General features: G+C 39.7%; 1 protein-coding gene across 3 annotated transcripts in view; it reads left to right on the top strand.

Moving 5' to 3' along the window:
- Positions 1 to 16,299, top strand: part of slc9a9.L (solute carrier family 9, subfamily A (NHE9, cation proton antiporter 9), member 9 L homeolog) — a 344,517-nt gene extending 328,218 nt beyond the window's left edge. For 2 of the 3 annotated variants that reach the window (XM_018263826.2, XM_041563391.1), the window contains 2 exons: positions 4,728 to 4,833; positions 13,655 to 16,299. In XM_018263826.2, coding sequence (XP_018119315.1) covers positions 4,728 to 4,833; positions 13,655 to 13,894 — 346 coding nt within the window. In that variant the 3' untranslated portion in view covers positions 13,895 to 16,299. The remainder of the gene's footprint in view (positions 1 to 4,727; positions 4,834 to 13,654) is intronic. The other variant, XM_018263827.2, reaches the window with a different exon arrangement.
- Positions 16,300 to 24,189: the final 7,890 nt, after the last annotated feature.

The following is a 24,189-nucleotide window of genomic DNA, read 5'->3' as shown; positions in this document are numbered from 1 at the left end:
AAAGCAATTCGGTAGGTTTTAGGTGGCGAAGTAGGCAGTCGAAGTATTTTTAAAAGAGACAGTACTTCGACTATCAAATGGGCGAATAGTCGCAGCGTTTTTGCGCTCGATCTATTCGAATCATTCTACTCAGGCGAATTTACGCCAATTCGATAGTCGAGGAGCACAAAAATTTGAAGTTTTTTTAATTTGAATCCTTCACTCTAAGTTAGTGAATCGGCCCCTAAATGTACTCATTTTATATTTTTTATTCAGCCATCTATTTGTAAAAGCTTTTTTATCTGTATTTTCATTCTGTATTTCTTCTTCGTTGACCCTCTAACCTTTGCCATGCCAGGAATTGTCTTTGCCTTCATTACTTTATTCACATTATCTCCTTGTCCCCTATGTGTTTATAATCAGCCCATTCAATTAAATCTGCCCTAGTTATAGATCTGATCAATGAGAACTAGTTAAGGTAAATATGGCACTAATCTTTTCTCAACTTCCATGCCCACTTTGCAACTTTACAACACCAACTATAACAAAAGTTGAAAGTGGACATAGCAATTATATGCTTCAACATATTGAAATAAGATTTTTTTCTTAATATAACCAATCACAAATTCTGTCTGACAGCTTTGATCAGGTCTGAGGCAATATCGATACATGCTCCAGAATTCGTTTCTTAAAGGGACGGCAAGTCTTGCCGACATAGATGCTCATCTGTCCTTGCAACAAGATCTATATTGGCAAGACCTGCCGTCCCTTTAAGAACCGAATTCTGGAACATGTAGCCAGTATCAATAATGCCTCAGAGAATTCCTTTGAGATTCTATAGGCAGGGTGTTGGAACTTTGTTTAAATTGGGACAATGAATGGCTGTGAGGGTTTTCTGCTGGTGGTGGGAGGTGAGTCAGATCAAACTGGAGAAGGTTGATATTTGTAGTGACTTCCTAACAGCACTGCTTAATACTGGCATAATAGCTTACTAATTACCAACAGGGAGGCTACTGGGTGGGTGGCGGGAGTTTGTGTTCTGATCCTATTGTAGGTGCTGAAAGACTGAGCGACTCCCCACTAATAGTGATGGGTGAATTTCTTCCGTTTCACCGCAAAATTCTCGAAAAATTTGCGAAATGCGCATTTTGAAGCTGGCGACAATTCTGACACCAGTCAAAGGGCGCCTATAATTGTCGCCAGCGTCAAAATTGTCGCTGGCGTCAAATATATTTTGAAATTTTGCTGCAAATTCGTGAATTTATTCATCGTGTAAACGTGTAAATTCGCTGCGAATAAATTCGCCCATCACTACCCACTAACACCGCTATACATACCGATGCAACATATATTGCCATATATTGAACAGGAAAGTAATGATCAGCTACAAGTGTATTATGCAGGTGATGGGAAGTCACATTTAGCTCTAATCGAGCATAGTGTACAAATTAGCGATATCCCGTCAGCACTGTTAAATACTGAGGCTATATCTTAACGGTATATTTTACAGTCAGGCAGGCTCAATACCAGTCTCCTCAACAGTGGACCTGGGAGCTGTTTGAGTAGTGGTCCTTCTAAATTGCATGCATGCCTTTGCCTATAATTAAAACTTAATCTGATAGACACACTTTATTTTAATTTGTTCTCAATAAAGTTTACGTTTTAATAACAAATAATAGAGAATGAGGGATAACTAGGGTGCAACCTTGATAGGTCATTATTTTTCTTCTTTCCTCTACTTATTAATGATTAAGCACTTGACCCTGCATACCCCTCCGTGCTTCCCCTTGATGGAAGGTGCTCCCAACCACTATTTCTTCTGTGCCCAGGATTAAACCTCATGGTCAACATGAAAGTAAGTGAAAGCAAGAAATGTGCTCACTGCAGAAGTAGAGGCACATGTGTTATGCTGTGTAAAACGAAATTTGCTAGAAAAACTGTGAAAAAAAGATGCTAAAAAACCCGGCAAATGTATTTAGGCGTTTGTAATTTTACACCAGATTTGCCGCTGTTATTGTGCATTGCTCCCAGCAGAAGTCACTCTAAGGGGCATATCTATTATGCTGTGTAAAAAACAGCACCGTAATACACCACACGTCGTAATTTTTTTACGTGTTTTTTCTTAGGGTGACTTCCGCCAGAAGCAGTGTAAAATAACGGCGGCAAATCTGGCATTCGCATGGCGTAAAATTACACACAACTTGATAAATAAGCCATTTATTTCACACAGTTTTTACACCGTTTTTTTTACTTATTTAGTTTTACAAAGTTTGATGCCATTTTTTACATGGTCGAAACCTGGCGAGTGGTGTGGTGTATTATTTGCTGTTTTTTACACAGCACAATAAATATCCCCAGTAATGTAATTGAACTGGTCAGCTTTGATAAGTATTTTCCATGCTGTATGGTAACATTGTAGTCCTGGAATTAATTGAATTTGTCAGGAGGGAGTATTATAATGTTTTAAGTGTTTTGATGTAGAATGATAAAGATGATAAACCGGATCCTATTATCTGGACTATATTTAGGGCACACTAAGTTCATTCATAGCCTAAGGGTTAATTTTAGAATTTCCAAAATATCCACTGCCCCAGTGATCAACAAGGTCTGACATCTAGCTTTCATTTTGATTACATTTCACATGCTTTTAATTATCTGTCAGCCTTGCTAAGTGCAGAATAATATTTCCATGGTTTTAATCAGCATGTTTAAACAAATGTGCTTAACCACATTTTTGTGATAGATTTGCCTGTCCAACAACAACAGTTCCTGGGGGAAACTTTAAAACGTTCATCCATTGAGAATGGAATTTTCTATCGAAATTCAACCATCACTTTGATTTTTCAGTGGAGTAGAGATGGCTTTTTACAATAAACTAAGGGGTGGGGGTTAATGAAGGGAGAATTAGTTGTCATAATTGAAAAGTAGTGGAGGTATGAGGAAAGGAGCCAGAATCAGGGACTAGACTAAGGTGGAAATATGGTCAAGGTAAAGAAATCTGTGATCAAGGACAATGACGAATTATTCAAGGAAGTGTTATTAGGAGAGGATAAAAGACAAAAATATAGATAAACGAGCATGTGAATGATGTGTAGAGGAAGGATACATATAATCTATTCTGCTTTTATTGTCCCTACATAAATAGAAACTGGTATATAACAATGTAGGCAGATTTATCAAGGGTCGAAGTCAAAATTCAGTTTGAATTTCGAATATAAAAATTAGTATTTTTGAGTTTTAGTGCCATTCGAATAGGGAATAGTTAAAATTCCAGTAAAGTTTTTTTTTTTAAAAAAAATCAAATTTCAAAATGTATCGTACTGACACTTTAAGAACTCGAATTAGACTATTTGCCACCTTAAACCTGCTAAATTGCTGTTTTAGCCTATGGGGGACGTCCTGGAATCAATTTGGAGTTGTTTGGAGACATCCTGAAAATCGATTATTTTTGGTGAAAAAACCCGAAATCAAATTCAATTCGAATTTAAATTTGATTCGAGTTTGCGGGCCGATCCGATTCACCCAAATTTGAAAAATAAGATTTAAAAAAAAAAAAATATTCAATTGGTCTGTTTTTTTTTTTCGAATTTCAAGTTCAACTCTTGATAAATCTGCGTGTGTGTGTGTCCACCTCGTGTTACAGATTTGCATAAGCAGCTGTTACGGGTAGTTTCCATATAGAAGTGCAAGCATTGGCAGATCATGGTTCCATGAAATTTGAGATAGAATTGGAAACTGTTATAAATGTCCCTTGCCTTACAGTGTCAGTTAGAGGGGTTCTATCATCTTGATAGTTTTGTACAGAAATACTTTAAATATTATAACTTTCCAATAACCATGATAAAAAAGGGACTCATTGTTAAAAGAGGTGTTCTTTGCCTCCGTTGGTGTGCTGAATCAGGCTGATCCTACTATTCTGCCCTTCATCCGCAGACTTCGACTTAGATCAAATTAGGGGACTGTGCAGACCCATCAGGAGAGAGAGGGCCATACTTATGATTTGGGGGGTATTTTTTAGTCAATCATTATTTTGGTTCATGACACAAATTACAGTCAGGAATGACAAAGCAGGGTCATCTTAGACTTTTGATGTCTCCTTTTTGGCTGACCAAAACCTTCACATTTGCATTGTTTCAAGACTATCCTAAAGTGCAATCTAGTTAAAGCTAACCTTATCATCCTCTATAGGCATACAGTATATTGTGTTTTCAGCAATATGTGCTTCAGTGGTTTAATGGGGAGAATAAAGCTAATTCAATATGTTTAATACAGGCACACAATTGGACACCGTTATTCATTCACGATTGATGACAAAGGTAAGTGTCTGGTTTAAAAGAAAAACTGAATGCCATATTCATGAGTCCGTTTCAGAAAAATCTAACTAATGCATACATTGCAGAGCAGGGCAGACACATTTCAGTTTTTATTCTTTCTGGACTGGCAGCATCCAAATATCACAACATGCTCTGTATCTGTGTATAGTCATGTGACAGACAATGAAATCATATTTTGATAAAGTGGAGGATCCTGGAGGGCCACAGGTTAGATTACTTATTGTATACATCTGAAAATAACCACTGTTTTAAATTGTAAATTTTTTTTTTATATATACATTTGTTATGTCGGTTATATGTTTGGTATATCAGAGCCTACGGTTTATCACAAGTCCTATAAGTCCTATAAAAAGAAATCTATGAATGAACCATTCTGCTTCCTATCACTATTTCTAGCCTTAACTAGTTAAACAGATACTTAAAGCCAATTCTGACGCACAGCGGACCTCCTCTTACCAGCACATTACCGGAATGGTGCAGTCCTATTGCTCGACTACTCACCAGTCCCAAAGCGTATGGAGTAAGTGTCTGTCTATAAATAATGTGATTATTATAGGGAACAATAATTAGTACCTGACAATGCCAGCATGATATCTGATACCTTTTATTGATGGGTCTATGGAATAACTTAATATGGAATGGTTGTATCATGAAGATTCCCGCATGATTGTTGGAGACACATTTGGCACAAAATGACATGATTAATGCAATAGAATAGCGTAAAATCTGTCTGACCGAAGCCTTATGTGAAAAAGTATGTATCCAATTATTTATGGTCATTTTAAACTTGCAGGTAAAAAAAAAGGAAATAAGTTAAATTTACTATGTAGTAAAATAAATCTTACTGTCATAACACAAAGGGCCTTTTACAACCACTGAAACCACCATTGCCAGCTCCCATTTATTAGAATGGAAAAAGTAGGCAGCACTGATACTGATGTTTCATTCAGCTCTTAATAACAATTGATGTTAATTGGCATATTGTCAATTAAAGTCCTACAGTGCTACAAAAAAAAGCTTTTAAGAAAAGGCGCAGAATTTTGATCCCCTCATCAGGCTCACCCCAAACCAAGATTGTAACTATGTTTGACCATGGCATTACAGATAAAGATAGATAACTATAACAGTGAAACACTTTTGAGTTCTCTAATATGAATGAGGCACAAAAAAATTTTTTACTCAAGGGTAAGGCCATAGTGAAGTCAGAGGAACATGCTATTTATGACCGATTACTGCAGTTTTGCTTATTCTGCTTTGATGAAACATTTCTCAATCTTGTGCTTTTTTTTCAAATGAATCTCAAAACATAGGCTGATGCTATCAAAAGTATCCCATGTCCATGTTTATGCAGGCTTGACTGATATATGGTGGCCCACTCCCATCATTAATTTATGCATGTGCCTGCTGGAATAATAATTCTACCAACATCTGACCAGTATAATATACACCATTTGCACATTAAATTATTCATAGCCCTTTGGGCCAAAAAGCTTGCTGGAAAAAAGACTAAATGAGCTGTAAAGGATAACTTTTACTTGCATTTTGACTGAACAAATGTTTTCTGCTTTTCTGCCAGATTTACTAAGTCAGTTACAGAAGCCCATTGCATTTCTGTTTGAACATGTTTTCCTCTAGATTTCTAATCAAGGAATAACTAAATAAATGATTAAGCTGTAACTGTTGATGTTTTGCTTGGGAACTACCTTAACTTAAGATTTATTAGCTTTTAACATTGTTTTTTTTTTAGGAGCTAGAGGCTTTCATTTGTACTGCTAAAATGTTTAACACATTGCTACATTGAGCTGATGTAAGGAAATCTGTTTTACCTGGGATTGGGGGTGCTGTAAATCGGCCGCGGGGACGCCCGCCACGCCGGCCGCGGGGACGCCCGCCTCGTGGTTCCACCATCTTGCCTCCTTAGGACGCGCGCGCCCGCGTCTCGTTTCCTTTATTGACGCGGACGCGCGCGCGTCGATCCTGACGCGTGTGTGCGCCGATTTTGGCGCGAAAACCTTGGCGTCCAAACAGGGTATAAATAGGCCACTTCCACTCCCAGCAAACTGCCCGTGATAGAACTTGTTTCTGGTGCTCTGTTCTGAAGCCTTGTGCTATTTTGTCTGTTTGAATCTGATTATCTGTGTTTGACCCAGCCTGTACCTTGACCATCCCGAATTCTGTATCCTGACCAGTGCCTGATATCCGACTACTCTTCTGCTTGTACCCTTCCTGCTTGATACCCGGTTTTGACCCTTGCCTGCCTGACGACCCTTGCTTTCTGCCTGCCACGACCCAGCCTGTCTGACGATCCTTCTGCCTTATCCTTGTCTGTTACCGTGATCCTCGGTCCCAAAGACTCTAGCTACCAGCCGTGCCCCATTGCCTGCCAGAACACTTGCTTGAACCTCTCGTAAGACCAGGTGGCACCCGATTAGGCTGAGGGCTCCTCCCGAAGCTCAAAGGTGGTCACACCACTGGTGAAGTTTAGCTCAGACCCAGGATTCGAGCACTTGTTCTGGTGTTGGGTGCCGGCCGTGACATTATCACGGGCCATGGAGGACGACGATCACACCGAAGCTGCTGCCGCTGCTCCACTTCCATCTTCTTCCGAGCTGTTGCTAACTACTCTGCTGCAACGCATGGAGGAGCAGGAGCAAAAGCAGAACTATTTGCTCCAGGGGTTTCATAACCTAACACGCCAGCTGGAACCCTCGCAGCAGCCAGCCAGTTCTGTTCCTACTCCTTCTGTGGGTTCCCTGTCCGATAGGGGTGCTGTATTCAGACCTCAGGAACCCAAGATTGCATTTCCTGCCAAGTTTGGTGGGGACAGAACCCAGTTTTTTGTTTTTCAAGAGGCCTGTAAGCTGTACCTCAGTTTTTTCCCCCACTCATTTCCCTCTGACGAGGAAAAGGTCAGGTTCGTAATGACCCTATTAGTGGGTGACCCCCAAGTCTGGGCACTTAGATTGCCAGCCACTGACCCTGCCCGTTTCTCTTTAGATATTTTCTTCCGCTCTATGGCCATTCTTTACGATGACCCGGATCGCGCCTCTTCGGCCGATTCCGCTATTCGCAAACTACGCCAGGGTAAACGGGAGGTGGAGATTTACTGCACAGAGTTTCGTAGGTGGGCGGTGGAGACTGGCTGGAACGATGCAGCTCTAAGGAGCCAGTTTCGCATCGGTCTAGCCAAATCTGTCAAAGACAGCCTGGTCAATTACCCCCTATCCACCAGTCTGGATGACCTAATGTCTCTGGTTATCCAGGTAGATAGGAGACAGAGGGAAAATCGGGAGGAACAGGGTACTTCTTCTTTGTATAAGCATAATTTTAGTGCTAAGTTGTCAAACCCCTCTGTGTCTCAATCTCAGGAGGAGCCTATGCAGCTGGGCATCTTTCACCTTACTCCTGAGGAAAAGGCACGGAGGCGGTCTCTTGGGTTGTGTTTGTATTGTGGGGAGAAGGGTCACTTCCTCAATCAGTGTTCCAAGAGGCCGGGAAACGCCCTAGCCTAAATGGAGAAGGGGAGCTCCATTTGGGTGCAGGCGTTTCCTCTCCCCAATCTGCCTCCAAGGTCCTATTATCTGTTAAATTAACCTGGCCTACGGGCACTGTTAAATTGTCAGCCTTCATTGATTCTGGGGCGGAGGGTAATTTCTTGGACGCAGCATTCGCTGCTAAAAATAAAATTCCTTTGGTTGCCCTCAATCCTCCTTTGAGAATTCTGGCTGTCGATAAAAGACCCTTGGGATCAGGGGTGGTTTCCCAAAAGACCACAAATCTTTCTATGTGTGCTAATAATCTACACTGTGAGGAGATAGCTCTATACCTCATTGAGGGAGCTTCCTCTCCTCTTATTCTTGGTTTACCATGGCTCCAGAGGCATAACCCTCTGATAGACTGGGTTTCTAAAGGGGTGACTCAATGGGGTACAGGATGTAGTGGGGTTTGTTTTCCCTCTGTAGTAGCCACTACTTCTCTTGAGGGGTTACCCACAGCATATTCTGTTTTTTCTGATGTTTTCTCTAAAAAAGCAGCTGAGACCTTACCTCCGCATCGGCAGTATGACTGCCCTATTGATTTAGTTCCTGGGTCAATTCCTCCACGTGGTAGAACCTACCCTCTTTCATTGCCCGAAGCCCAGGCAATGAAAGAGTATATACAAGAAAATCTTGACAGGGGCTTCATTAGGCCCTCTTGTTCCCCTGCGGGGGCAGGGTTCTTTTTTGTGGGTAAGAAAGACGGAGGTTTACGCCCCTGTATTGATTATAGGGGGCTTAATAAAATCACTGTAAAAAACCGCTACCCCTTACCATTAATCTCCGAACTATTTGACCAGGTCAAGGATGCTAAGATCTACTCCAAGCTTGATTTGAGGGGTGCCTATAACCTCATTCGGATCAGGGAGGGGGATGAGTGGAAAACGGCTTTTAATACTAGGGATGGCCACTACGAGTACCTTGTTATGCCGTTTGGTCTATGTAACGCCCCAGCAGTGTTTCAGGAGTTTGTCAATGACATCTTTCGGGACCTGCTGGGGATATACGTAGTGGTCTACCTAGATGACATCCTCATCTTCTCTGCCAATCTGTCTGATCATCGTCTTCATGTTTGTGAGGTATTGCGTAGGCTTAGATCTAATAACCTGTATGCCAAATTGGAGAAGTGTACTTTTGAGGTTGCTTCCGTACAGTTCTTGGGATTTAATATTTCTTCCAAGGGTCTCGAAATGGATCCAGACAAGGTAAGAGCTGTCCTGGAGTGGACCCAACCTTATTCTTTACGTGCAACCCAAAGGTTCCTAGGTTTTGCCAACTATTATAGGCAATTCATTAAAGATTTTTCACTTATTGTGGCACCTATCACAAATCTTACTAAGAAAGGTGCTGACCCCAGTATGTGGCCTCCGGAAGCTATCCAAGCTTTCGAGTTCCTCAAAAGGGAGTTTAGTTCTGCCCCAATCCTCCGCCATCCTGATACAACACTACCTTTTATAGTCGAGGTAGATGCTTCTGAGGTGGGAGCAGGGGCAATTCTCTCTCAAAGGCACCCGATAACTAATAAGTTACACCCCTGTGCATTTTTCTCTAGAAAATTTCTTCCTGCAGAGGCAAATTATGACATAGGGAATAGAGAACTGTTAGCTGTCAAGTGGGCCTTTGAAGAATGGCGGCATCTACTAGAAGGGGCTAAACACCAGGTTACGATCTACACTGACCATAAAAATCTGTTGTATATTGAGTCAGCAAAGCGTCTAAATCCCAGACAGGCAAGGTGGGCTTTATTCTTTTCTAGATTTAACTTTACCTTGACGTTTAGGCCTGGTACAAAGAACGTCAAGGCAGATGCTCTTTCCAGAAGCTTTGACTCAATATATTCTGAAACTGATGACTGTTGTACAATTATTCCGGGTGAAGTCATTGTGGCTACTTTGGAATCTGACCTCTCTTCTTTGTTATCCCCTGTTCAGACAGACGCTCCCTCTAACACTCCTGTTGGGAGATTTTTTGTTCCTGAAGACCTTAGAGAACAGGTTCTAAGAGAGGTTCATGATTCCAAGATGGCAGGACATCCTGGTGTAAGTAAAACTCTTTCTTTACTTACTCGAAGTGCTTGGTGGCCGACCTGTAAACAAGATGTTAAATCTTTTGTGGATTCTTGTCCTGTCTGCCAACGCTCCAAGACTTCTAGAAATTTGTCCCAAGGGTTACTGATTCCCCTCCCTATTCCTGAAAGACCATGGACCCATCTTTCTATGGATTTTATTGTGGAGTTGCCTGTGTCCCAGGGGAAGACAGTAATTTGGGTGGTGGTGGATAGATTCAGTAAGATGGGTCATTTTATTGCTCTTCCTCACCTCCCATCTGCCAAAACTTTGTCCGAACTTTTTATTCAACATATATTTAAGTTGCATGGTTTTCCCAGTAATATTGTTTCAGACAGAGGTGTTCAATTTATCTCTAAGTTCTGGCGCGCATTTTGCTCGTTAGTAGGGATCGATCTTTCTTTTTCAACCGCCTATCACCCACAAACCAATGGGCAAACCGAAAGAGTGAACCAGTCTTTAGAGCAATTTTTAAGATGTTTTGTGTCCGAAAATCAATCTTCCTGGGCAGAACTGTTACCCTGGGCAGAATTTGCCTACAATAACGCTACCCACTCCTCCACTGGGGAGTCTCCGTTTTTTATTGTTAATGGGTTACACCCAAAAGCCTTTTCCTTCTCTAATTCTGGTTCTTCTGTCCCTTCCGCTAATTCCTCTGTCGAACAATTTTCCATGATTTGGTCCCAGGTACATGATTCTTTGTCTACTGCTACTTCTGCTCAGAAAAGGGCTGCTGATAAAAGACGTAGAGAAGCACCCCAGTATAAAGTGGGAGACTTGGTGTGGCTCTCTACCAAAAACATCAAGTTAAAGGTTCCTTCCCTTAAACTGGGTCCCCGTTTCATTGGTCCTTACCCCATCACTACTGTTATCAACCCTTCGTCTGTTCGCCTTAAGTTGCCTGTTAATTTCAAGATTTCTGATTCTTTTCATGTTTCTTTGCTTAAACCTGCCGCTAATACTCGCCTTACTTCTGTTCCCCCTCCAGTGCAAGTTGACGGTCAGCCTGAATTTGAGATCCAGGAGTTCCTTGATTCCCGAATGGTACGTAACAAACTCCAGTACCTCACTAGGTGGAAGGGATTCGGTCCTGAGGAGAACTCCTGGGTCTCAGTTGATGACATCAAGGCTGATCGTCTTAGGAAGCAGTTCCATTTAAAGTTTCCTGGGAAGCCTGGGGGTCCGGTGTCCCCCCCCTAGAGAGGGGGGTAATGTAAGGAAATCTGTTTTACCTGGGATTGGGGGTGCTGTAAATCGGCCGCGGGGACGCCGGCCGCGGGGACGCCCGCCTCGTGGTTCCACCATCTTGCCTCCTTAGGACGCGCGCGCCCGCGTCTCGTTTCCTTTATTGACGCGGACGCGCGCGCGTCGATCCTGACGCGTGTGTGCGCCGATTTTGGCGCGAAAACCTTGGCGTCCAAACAGGGTATAAATAGGCCACTTCCACTCCCAGCAAACTGCCCGTGATAGAACTTGTTTCTGGTGCTCTGTTCTGAAGCCTTGTGCTATTTTGTCTGTTTGAATCTGATTATCCGTGTTTGACCCAGCCTGTACCTTGACCATCCCGAATTCTGTATCCTGACCAGTGCCTGATATCCGACTACTCTTCTGCTTGTACCCTTCCTGCTTGATACCCGGTTTTGACCCTTGCCTGCCTGACGACCCTTGCTTTCTGCCTGCCACGACCCAGCTTGTCTGACGATCCTTCTGCCTTATCCTTGTCTGTTACCGTGATCCTCGGTCCCAAAGACTCTAGCTACCAGCCGTGCCCCATTGCCTGCCAGAACACTTGCTTGAACCTCTCGTAAGACCAGGTGGCACCCGATTAGGCTGAGGGCTCCTCCCGAAGCTCAAAGGTGGTCACACCACTGGTGAAGTTTAGCTCAGACCCAGGATTCGAGCACTTGTTCTGGTGTTGGGTGCCGGCCGTGACAGCTGAAAGGCAGTCTTAACTTCAGTTTTGTTTGCTTAATTGTGCATATATTAGGCGTAATGTACTTTTATGTGCTTTCTCTACAAGCTATGAGAAAATGGGTGGGGGTTCATTCTTTGTCGTGTCTGCTTTCTGCCATTTCCAGTTCTGGCAATGACCTTAATAACATCAGTGTATGGCCATTGCCAACGTCCTGCCCAGAGCAACTCTGCTCTTCCAGACTTGTATTGCTTACTGTAATGTTGTGCTATCCATTCCTTTGAGAATATAAAGGGGGTTATTTACTAAATTTCGGTCTGGCTTTTTGGGGCAAAACTCAAATTTTTCATGATTTATTAAAGCCTGATGCAGCAAAAAATCTGTATCTGAAAATCCTCCTGCCGAGATTGTGTATAAGTCAACGCCAGAGGTCTATCCTATTTTGAAGTTCCTGTGCTGGAATTAACTGGAAAATCCAAACATTTTAGACTGTTTGAGCAAAAATACAAAACATTTGGGCTTTTTGGGAAAAAATCCTTAAAAAAAAATCAAGCCATTCAGGAAAAAAAAATGTTTTGGGATTTTGCTCGAATTTATTGAGTTTTTACCTAAACTGATTAAATTTATTTTTTTTCAATAATAAATAAGGTAAACTCGGGTATGGTAGTTTGGTTGTGGTTTTTTAATTTAAATAATGAGATAAATTTGCATTTTAGTAAATAACCCTCTAAATGTTCATTTTAATATGCATTAGCAGCTTAGTACTGGGTGTAGTAATAAGAAAGGCAATGGACACAGGAAGAGGAAGTGAGATGGGAGGAGCAGAGAGCATGGAGAGAATAGCCAGGAATAAAGCTTTTCTTCTACCCTGCAGTCTGGCATCTCTGTGTGGATTCCTCTAGTTCTGCAATACCCAGCACTGGGTTATCACACTTACAAAGAGAACTATGAATTTATAGCCAATCAGTCGAATTCCCAATGATGGAAATTCAGTTTATTCCATTTTTTTTTTTTTTTTAATATTTCAATGTCAAAAGCAGGTTGACCTGCCTGAATCTGTGCTGTTATAAATACAGGCTTTGGAGTATATTCAGCTTACAGTCATTTCTGTTAAAAGGCACTCTAATTTAAAAACATGTTCTTACCCAAATTTGGAATTGCTATTATAGTAGACTCTGTAGTTGACATTTTATAAATTCTTTACCAATATGTCATTTTTTCAGCATTATAAGATGTTTGGTGATTTATATAAGGGTTTGTTGTACTTCAGATTTTATTCACGTCCCAAGGAATTCTCTCCTAGTCGAATAAGCAAAATAGCATCAATGGAAAATGGAAAATGAAGTTAGGTTGAGAGAGCACATTCATAAATTACCATAGAACACCCTTTACTTGCTTTGTGGTCTTTTGGTTGTTGACCAGGACACATTGATAGGAGAGCTTTGGGAGTTATGAACAAGAGTTGCATAGAAATGGAATATAAGCAAAACCTGCAGGTTCAATTAGAGACATTTTTAAGCAACATGAAGTCTTATATGTCATTATGTATTCACCTATCGATACGTCCATTAACCAAACGCAAAGAAAAATATGGTTGGGAATGACACTGGCTAAGCCTTGTATAACGCTAATAAACTGACTTCTGTTCTTAACTAAAAAAATAATCAGGTAAGTGGTATTCCGAAGGATTGAATGTTAATGCACAAATGTCTCTTTTCCAACCCAAAAAGAAGTTTCCTTCAAATGAAATAACTTGAGTCTTATATGTGTCTACCATGTGACCATAACTGTAAACAATTGCTCACCAAACTTGTGTTTCTGTGCAAGCAGGAAAAGCTAAAAGACGATGACATGGACTGCATTGTAAACCATGATGAATTGACCACCAGCTATGAGGAACCCACATCCACAGCAAGCCAGCCAAGAGAAATGAGTATCCCAGCACAGAGAGAGGGCAGAGAAAATGTATATGAAGGTGACCTTGGACTGGGAAGTTATGACTTCAGCCTTGATAATACATCACATATGTCACCATTAGGCACTGATGACAGAACTGCACATGTGTAACTGGGTCGCATTTATTAGAGCCTACAGTTTTCTCATGAAAGGTGAATTTACTGGATTATACATTGTTTACTTTTATAAGGGAAACTAGGTGTTGTACCTAGTGCAAAATATGACCACCTTTTTTCTGTCCAGTCCAAGTGACACAATCATTTACTAATTAATGTTATTTAGCTATGACCTATCTTTTGTTGCTTTTTCCCCCTGTGCTTGTTGGATGTTATTATGTGGATGATAAACTACACAGAGCTGACACCTTGGCAAAATACCCTGAAGCCATGTCAGGCTCTTCCCCTCACTTTGAGCTGCGAGTTCAGTTGACAGCAGGTTCTAATTGCTCCCTGAAGCCAGAAACAGGAGTTTATAACAATGATCTCTACTCCACTGAATAGAGAATGACAGTCCCCATTAAAAACCTATATAAATATCTGTGGTGCTAGTACCCCAGGGAAAATAAAATGTCAAAAGTTAACAGGTGCTACCAAAACACTTCATACCTGTAAAGATACCAGCACAACAGAAGGTTCCCATTGCAACTATACAAAAAGAACATGTCGTTTCAGCCATCATTTTGCTACTGCAGGGCAGAACTCATACAGCCAAGCTGGACTGTGCTAATAACTGCCCATATACACTTTGGAAAAATACAGAATATAAAAAAACTATTTAATACTGAGGCTAAACAAGAGTAAATGTTGTGGTTTCATTGTCCAGATATTCAGGTTAATGCTGGATTCATTCATTGCCTCAAAGTAATTCTATTGTGTTTTTTTCCAGTAAATCATGACTGTGATCTGCTTAATGGGATTGGATCCCTAGCACTTTACTAAGCACCGAACATTAATTAACATACTAGGGCTATTTCATGTGAATGTCTAAACCTCCAATGATGCTTATTCATGTAGCCATTTTCTAAACTAAACATTATACTTATGTTTAAAGGCTTTAAGGTCGAAGAGACATTTCTTCACAAATAGCCTGAAATAGTCTTTCCAAAATGAATTGGGTGTACCGTGGAATACGTATGCATCAATTATGCCCCTCAGTCTACAACTCCCTGCCCATGAATATGTCACCAGTGTGAGTCGGTACAGATCGACATTGGACACCTTAGCTATTCAATTATGTCATTTACAAAAACCGCTACATCAAGAAACTTGCCATTCATAGGAGGCTAACCCATCTACAACATTTGGCACACAAGCTCAGCCACTTTGCAAAAATATATGTATGTCCTGCTGGCTTTATACGCACACAGGCATTGTTGTAGGTGGTTGGGATCAGCAGCAAGCTATCCACTGCGTTTTCCCAAGTGATTCATTTTAATTGGTTTCTGACCAATTTGGCAGGTGACTATTTGTCCGTTGTGACCAATTGGTATAAATCACATACCATGCCTCATGAAGAAACTTCGGGCCACTCCGAAAAACCATAGAGAACAGAGTGCCACCCTGCCGGCTATGCACATTCTTGCCGTCTGGAAGATATTTCAGGGAGATTAGTCGCCTGAAGAGGAGATTTGTTGCTGGGTGACTAATCTCCCTGAATCTGAACGTGTGCCACCACTCTAAAGCTATTTCTGCAAATTGTGCTTCTTAACAAGACTGCATTGGATATTGCCCCATGTTCTTCGCTTGTGTATTCCCTATGTGCAACTTGCAACTGCTAACACTTCCTGTAACTCACACACAACATATTAGAGGTTGGGCTTGGACTCAAAAGGAAAGGTCTATCCTTAATAACAGGTTAGTCAATTGTACTATAGCTACATACTTTTAAAGACGTTGTCATTTGCTGTAACTTGAAAACTTATTTCTGCATTTTGAATTTGAAATCTATTTTTTTTTACTCAATATCCGTTCAATGAATTGTGACCTTATAAGGAAAAAAATGCATCCAGTTAATTATTTGGACAAAAATGTTAAAAATCAATGTATAACTTGAAGAATTTTGTAGAAGCTTGAGCTCTTAATTCTATAACTGGCTCAATACTTCACTGTCACAGGAACATAAAGTAAAAAGTATTCCTTGAATATAAAAGGCATGACATTTCTGTCACATTCCAATATACAGATGCAGGTCATTATTAAAGCACAACGAATATCATGGGTCTTCCTAGCTTAAAAACAGAGCTAAACTACCGGTATTCTAAAAGAACAAAGGCTATGAGAAACTCCGTTTGGAAACTCCCTGACATTAAAGGTACAGTAGATCCAACCAATTTGCAGCATGCTGGTCCTGCTAGAAGGACAAAAGAAAAGGTCTCTTCTAACTTCAGAACAAATAGACTCACAAAGCAATCTTGTACAACCTGCTTCATTTGACCAAAAAGTTCTTCATTACATTACAGGTATGGGATCTGTTATCCAGAAAGCAATGAATTACAGAAAAGCCTTCTCCCATAGACTCCATTATAATCAAATTTGTTAAAAATTATTTTTTTTTTCTATAATAATAAAACAGTACCTTGTACTTGATCCAAACTAAGATATAATTAATCCTTATTTGAAGCAAATCCAGCCTATTGGGTTTATTTATAGTGATGGGCGAATTTATTCGCCAGGCGTGAATTTGCAGCGAATTTGCACGATTCGCGAAACGCCCGCGAAAATTCGCGGAAAAAATTCGCCGGCGTAAGAAATTATTTTTCCGAAAAAACGGGTGCCGCGTCAAAAACGGGCGCCGGCGTCAAAAACGAGACGCCTGCGCCATTTCGCGAATTTTTCGCCGTTTTGCAAAATTCGTGAATTTTTCGGCGAAGCGAAACGTCGCAAATTCGCCCATCACTATTTATTTACTGTTTACATGATTTTCTAGTAAATAAGGTATGATGATCCAAATTACAGAAAGATCCATTCACTGGAAAACCCCAGGATGCCAGCATTCTGGATAAATGTCACATACCTGTACATTTTATTTTTTAAATGACATTATGGAAGTCACTGCTGACAAACTATGTGTTTCAAGTGTCACATACATCTCTGCATTGGACATTTCTTTTTTTTTTTTTTTTTTTCAAATATCTGTTTATTAAAGTTTTAAACAACATAGGAAGTGGGGATACAGAAAGGAAAAGGGGGATGAAGGATACAAGATTATCAACAGACATGTTGTTACACATTACATTAGGCCATGATGAGTAATCTGATAAAGAAACAATGCACATAGTCACAATGTAGACATTTCTTTTTTTTAAACATTTTACGTTGCATCAACGTCATATTAAGTGAAGAGTAACCACTTCATATGAATTAAACCTCCACCTTACTTGCAGAAAAAGCTGCTGCTAAATTTAGGATATGCCTTGTATCATAATACAGACTGATATCACTTCCAATCAGCTGATGGGCCCCACTAAGAACCTCTTTCTGCTCCTTTTTTGAAAGAGGTCACATATTTAGAATCCACAGAATCTCACAGTGATATGAACAGTGTTACACTAAAATGGTTGCAAAGGCTAAATTACAGTTTAGTAAGCCAAATATAACATATTCATTGTCATCCATTTTGCAAGCAAATATTTAAGTAAAAGCAAACTGGTCTTTGTTACTGGTTGGCTTCCTCTTATTTGCTATTTATCAAAGTGTCTTGTTACAGAGAAAAAGCGGTCAGTCCTGACACAGCAGCTGCTTCATTACAGTACAGATTTAAGGGCTGATTTATCAACGTTTGAATTTTAAGTTTTTTAGTTTGAGCTTAAACTCAAAAATTCAAATCAGAGTTTCAAAAGCTCAAAATTTAGAGACTGATTAAGCACCAAAAACTCAAAAATCTCAATCTAAATAGAATTTGGCTGCCGCGTTCATGTAGAAGTTAATAGGTGTTTTTTTCAATTCAACTATTTTTTCATTTCGTTGACCATTTGTAGACCCATTGAAAATGATGACTAGAATATGAATTCCCTGGATTCAAGTTTTATTAGATCTAGTTTTTTCCAAGCACATTTTAATAAACAAACATTTGAGTTTGGTAAAATTTAGATTTTATTCAAATGGAAAAAAACTCAAATTCATGAATTTGAATTTTGATAAATAGGCTTTTGTGTTATCATAAAATTATATACTATTCTAGAAACTGACTACAACGGACTACAATAGGAATAAGTGAAATGAAATGAAGGGGATACCTCTACAGTGGGTATCCAAACCAGACTTGTAATGGCTTAGATCCTTTTATCCGACATGGTATCGTAATATTGTAAGAAATATTCAAGCCGCTAACATTACCACCTTAATTCCATTTCTTCTTCATACTGACAGAGTAGAGGGAAATCCTTAAAGCTTTAAAATAAAGCAATGACTTTTTCCATAATCTCATATTTAAACAAACTTTATATTTTTCTAATTCCCAGAATAATTCTATGTTAATTGCAAAACAAATTCATTTTTTATTCATATTTTCTGTTTTTATAGGTTTTAAGTATAGTGTTCTAAATTTGAATCAAGCATTCCAGATGTCTCTATATAGTTTCTGTTGGGCTCAAAAAGGAAGGTATGGTTGTATCTATGCAATATTAATTAAACAGTAGAATTGTTTGGTTTTTTTTGCCATTATTCTATGCAGATAAATAATACTGTGAATAGATCCAGTGTATATTTAGTTATGCATTTGTTTTATTCTTTCTTATAAGAAAAGTTTTAAATGAATTTGGAAATACATTGTATTTTCTAAATATATTCAAATAAATGAAATATTTTTATGTACCCATATAAAAACCAGTATGGAGAGCATTTATTTTGTTTGCCGTTATTTTTTTTTTATACTAAATTGATACTGTGGCAGAAATGGATAAAGGGATGTCTATTAACATTGTGTCTGTAAATCTTGCCATGTTTATATCTAGTAATGGAAAAAGTTTTGAGAGCTTGGTATTGCCATTTACTTGTAAATCTCTGCTCAGAGGTTGATGTTTTAGTTATACTTGTAACTGAACATTAGTTTATGGGTTGGTTATCACTGTGTACATAGAAAAGGTGATTGGCTGCCACATGAGCCGTCACTGCAGGGCCCAGGGTGCCAGGGTTGTGTATGACCTTATAATACACAAAAGCCATGAATATCCTGTAAATTAAATCCTTATAAACGGTGACTAGTGATGTTATCAGTTATTAACCGTGAGTAGTGATGTCATGTTTGTCACATGAGTCACTAAAACTTGTGTATTATAATAAATAAAGTACCCCTTGTTGGAAAATATGAGGATATTAGAAGTAACCTCGGAGTTCCATTACCTATACTTCAGCCTCGTGCTTTTATATGGTCATGGAACTCCTTGGTGACTTATAATATCCTTATATTTTACAATAATGGGTACTTTACTCACTATATATACTAGAGTGCCTTGTGTTTGAGAACAGAGATTGTATCTTATGGTGCCAGCTGGTATTTGGCTGCAGGTTTTATCCACTTTTATTGGCTCTTATTGATGTATGTACTATGTATCTATATGGAGGTTTGCTCCTCCATGTTTGTTTTATAATATGTATTTATATGCATGTAAAATGTACAGTTGCTCATTCCATTATTTTTATATCTTAGTTATAGGTATTGGTTTCCCATATCCAGGGGAACAGTAGCAGCCACTAGTGGCTAGTGGACTAGTGCAAAGTGCATGAAACAGTCAAGTTTTTTGCACCCACAGACACAGTCCTTTGAGCTCCAGCACTGTATTCATGAGCGATGTGATGGGGGAGGCCCAAAGATATTATCATGCAAAATTATATATTATACAAAATTCAGTGCATGTATGGCAGGAGACAAGCCGACTTATATCTGAAAAAGACTTAGGCAGGTGGGAAATTTTTATCAGGCGCCCAAACATCAGCCACTGCTGAATCGTCAACTCTTAAGAGGGTAATTTATTAAGGTTCGAGTTGTTTATTCCACAAAAATTCGAGATTTATTATACCCCGACCCTGGAAATACCTTGAATCCGAAAATACACCATCAAAAACTGGTCGAGGTCATGTAGGAGTCAATGGCAGAGGCCCTTTAAACCATTTGAAGATGTTAATAGCCTTCATGATTTTAGAGTTTGTTTTGGAGGGTTTTGCCCGAAAACGCAATCAATTCCAGCGATTCCTGTCTTTTTCGCTGAAAACTCAATCAATTTAACTTTTTGGGTTTCTCAACTCGAAATCGCAGAATTGAGTTCATTTGAAGTATAAAAAACTCTAACATTCGACCTTTGATAAATAACCCCATGCCTGTCTGTTTTGAAAATGAATGATCTTTCCCGGACCAATGGTTGCAGAAAAGATTGTTTTTGTAATGTGTATGGCCACCTTAACTGGACCTTCATTACATGTACAAGCTCTGGAGTGGTTGGCAAGGTGAGGAGCACTGCTAGTGGTCCATTTGTATTCAGGGCATTGATAAATGACCCCACTCAGTATTTAACTTTATTCACTTTATATCTTTATTTTTGTTTATGAGACTTATATATGTGGACACATATATATTTGTTTAATTCTCTCAAAACTGCACTTGGCATAATGACACGGACACGTCTAAAGCAGAATCATGCGCTAGTCATTTCCTGATTTACATCATTTGCTCCTCGTTACTGGTCTGGGGACCTAATCTGACCTCATGGTGCCAGCATTACTTTTCCATTTGGAAATTCATGTTTTCGGTTTTGATTCTCTTTTTAAAGAAAATAAAACTACCTTCTAAGCATTCGCTTATTCAGATACACGCCTGACAACTCTGAATCATGTAAAACAAAACTATGATTATAAAACACGGTTCCTAGACTTCCACTGAACTGGATATGATGGATGAGACTTTTTAAGGAGCAGTTGAAAGAAATACATGGACAAATGAAGCCTGATGTACATCTAGGTTTTCTACATATAGGGCACTGACACACGCTCAGATTCGGGGAGATTTAGTCGCCTGAAGATAAATCACCTCTTCCTCGGGGCAACTAATCTCCCGGAACTGCCTCCTACCAAATCGACTGCAGGATGGCACTCGGAGCACTTCATTTTCCGAAGTTGCCCCAGTTTCCTTGTGAGACAAGTTCGGGCGACTTCAGAAAACGTAATGCACCGATTGCCATGCCGCCTGCAATTTACATTCTAGCCAGCGTGAGGCAGTTTGGAGAGATTAGTCGCCCAGAAGAAGAGGAGATTTGACGCTGGGCGACTAATCTCCCCAAATTTGAGCGTGTCTTTGCCCTAAGTGTCTATTTATTTATTTATTGTGACCTTAGATTTTAAGTAAAGAAGATAGTGATGTGTAGCTCTGCTCTCAAATAATGTTTAATAAAAATAAACAAATATAAACTTTAGGGTCTGGGCACACGGGCAGATTCGGGGAGTTTAGTGGCCAGGCCACTAATCTCCCTGATCTGCCTTCCGCCTGGCTAAAATGAAAATCACCCGGGAGCAGGTACTCTGAGCGCTTTCGTTTTCTGAAGTCGCTGCAAGTTTCCTTGTGAGGCAATTACTGGCGACTTCGGAAAATGAAGCGATCCCAGTGCCTGCCCCCCAGGCGACTTTCATTTTAGCCGGCGGAAGGCAGGGGAAAGCAGATCAGGGAGATTAGTCTCCAAAAAGAAGAGGAGATTAGCCGCCACCTGAATCTGCCCCTGTGCCCCGACCCTAAGGTTAATAACAGTGTGGTCTCATTAAAAAAAAAGCCCAGTCCAAGGGTAAACAAAAATCAAAGCTTGCAATGGTGAGTCTCTTCTAATCTATAATGCAACCTTATATTTTAAGCTCTACTTTGGCCACTGTGAATGATAATCTCTGTAAAGCACTACAGGATGTAAAATGTCAGCTAGATATAAATATACAGGTATGGTTTGAAATATTTTATTTGTTTTTTACAATAAAAACATAAAAATCAATATGATAGCAAATAGTATGCAGAATAAGAAGATTACAGGTATGAACCCTGTTATCCAGAATGCTTGGGACCTGGAGTTTTCTGGAATGTTTGGCTGCCAATTTCCAATTAATTACATCTTAGTTTAGATCAAGTACAAGGTACTGTTTTATTATTACAGAGAATCTGAATTATTTGCTTAAATGGGGTTTTTACCTTCCAAACACTTTTCAAACACAGTTCTTTTCAGGTTGTTCACCAGAAATAAAGACTTTTTTTAATTGCTTTTAAAATTTTCATCTTAATGTCTGGATTACAGACCCATACCTGTATAATAATATTTAATACAGAAGGCAGCTTTTTCCCCATCATATACAATGCATGGTGGAGTAGTAAGAGATGAGGAAGAGGGGATGAGAGGGTTCTGCAAATAATTCCTAAGGTGTCGCTGACAGACGGGGAGGCACATTTATCAAGAGTCGAATTTTGAATTCATGTGAGTTTTTTAAAAATCCCATAAATTCAACCAATCGAAATGTATTAATAAAATTGATTATTTTTTTTTTAACTCGGACGAATTGGAACAATCTGAAAACTCGGATCGAATTTGATCAAACTCGATTCGAGTTTGAATGTCAGGAAGGCTGCAAACATCTTCAAGCTGATCCCTAGATCTCTCCCATTGACTTAAACAGCAATCAGCAGGTGTTAGATGGCGAATAGTCAAACTCGAATTTTTAAAGGGCCAGAGTATAATAAATCTCAAAAATCGGATTTGAAATTTTTAGAAAATCTCTAATCGAAAGGATAACCCCTAGTCAAATTTGAGAGTTTTGACCATAAAAAAATTCAAATTTTCAATTCAACCCTTGATAAATTGGCCCCTTAGTGTAATTTGTTACTTATATAGTGCCAGTGTGAAGGAAAGGATCACTGAGGCCTTGGAGGCACAAGGCAGGACCCTCACTGGTGCCGGGATACTGATCTGTACTGCAGCTAGCAGTTTTCTGTTACTTTTGATTTACACAATGTATTCACTGGTAATATCTTTTATTATGATGTATACTGTAACATGTCATTTTCCTACTTGATACATAAAAATCCAAAATATGCTATAAAATATAAAATGAGTGCTATCTTGCAGTGACTGCAGAGCAATATGAGACACATTGTATTATTTGTATGAACTGACAGTATCTACATCTGACTTGCATTATCCTGCGACACTGAGTTCATGTGACAGATGGGAAAACTAGGGCAGAGCTACCAGTGTTTATCTGCAGTAACCTTGGCCCTACATTTCACTTCTGAGATCTGTATTCAGAGGAGTCAGGGTATCGAAATAGGACAGGGATGTCTTCAACAAGGGATGCTGGATATGTTCTGATTTATAGGTCCAGTCATCATACTGCCCCTTGTGCTAAGAGAATACAGGTTTGGGATCTGTTATCTGGAAACCCATTATCCAGAAAGCTTTGAATTACGGAATGACTCCATTTTAATCAAATAATTCACATTTTTAAAGATGAGTGCCTTCTAAAACAATACCTTGTACTTGATCCAAACTATGATATAATTAATACTTGCTGGAAGCAAAAAAATTCTGTTGGGTTTAATTAATGTTTATATTACTTTTTTAGTAGACATAGGGCCGGACTTCATAGCGTGATCTCTTCCGATCTGACGCGCTGAGAGAAAACACTGACGACCAGTCAGAGGTACGGAATATAATGTAAGTTATAGAAACATCGCACCTACAAACTACATGGATCCGACACGACAAAACTGTCTGATACCAACGCCGCACAATGCGTCTTCATCCGACAGTGGTGTTGTGTGTCGTTTGTAGGTTTGGAGAAAAGAAAACATGATCTTTTTACATCGATATGTCCAAAACTCAAGGAATAATATATCTGCACCTACGTGTCCATCAATTCCAGACACAATCAGTACAGTTAGCTCCACCTTTTCACGCACATTTCTTATTCATTATTCACAACCTCTGTTGTTCTCCACCTTCCAGTTTTTGCCACCAGCCTCCAGTATCAATACCAATGGACCTGTCTCTACATTCCCTTTTACAATGCTGAAGCCAAGACACTAGCAGGTATCACCCCTAACTGGTAAGGTATCCACTGAGAATCTACTCCCATTCACTCTTTGGTGGGGCTGGAGCTGCTTATTCTAACCGTCCTGCCTCACACTAATACAATGTGATATGACAGAGCTAAGCTTGTACTAACTAGGACTTAATCTGTTGATTCAGGCCATTGAGACTGGTTTATCTGCCTGTGTATAGGGACTTGGATAGTGGGGGTGCCGTAGATGTGGCAAAGATTTCCAAAGCTTTTGATACAGGGCCCCATAAACAACTGCTTTGTAAACTACGATCTGTTGGGCTTTGTAATGTTGTTTGTACATGGATAGGAACCTGGCTACAAGATAGGGTAGAGAGGGGGGGGGCA

The sequence above is a fragment of the Xenopus laevis genome, chromosome 5L (genome assembly GCF_017654675.1).
Source record: "Xenopus laevis strain J_2021 chromosome 5L, Xenopus_laevis_v10.1, whole genome shotgun sequence".
NCBI lineage: Eukaryota > Metazoa > Chordata > Amphibia > Anura > Pipidae > Xenopus > Xenopus laevis.
The sequence above is the reverse complement of the archived record's forward strand: the minus strand, read 5'-3'. Positions and strand labels throughout refer to the sequence as shown.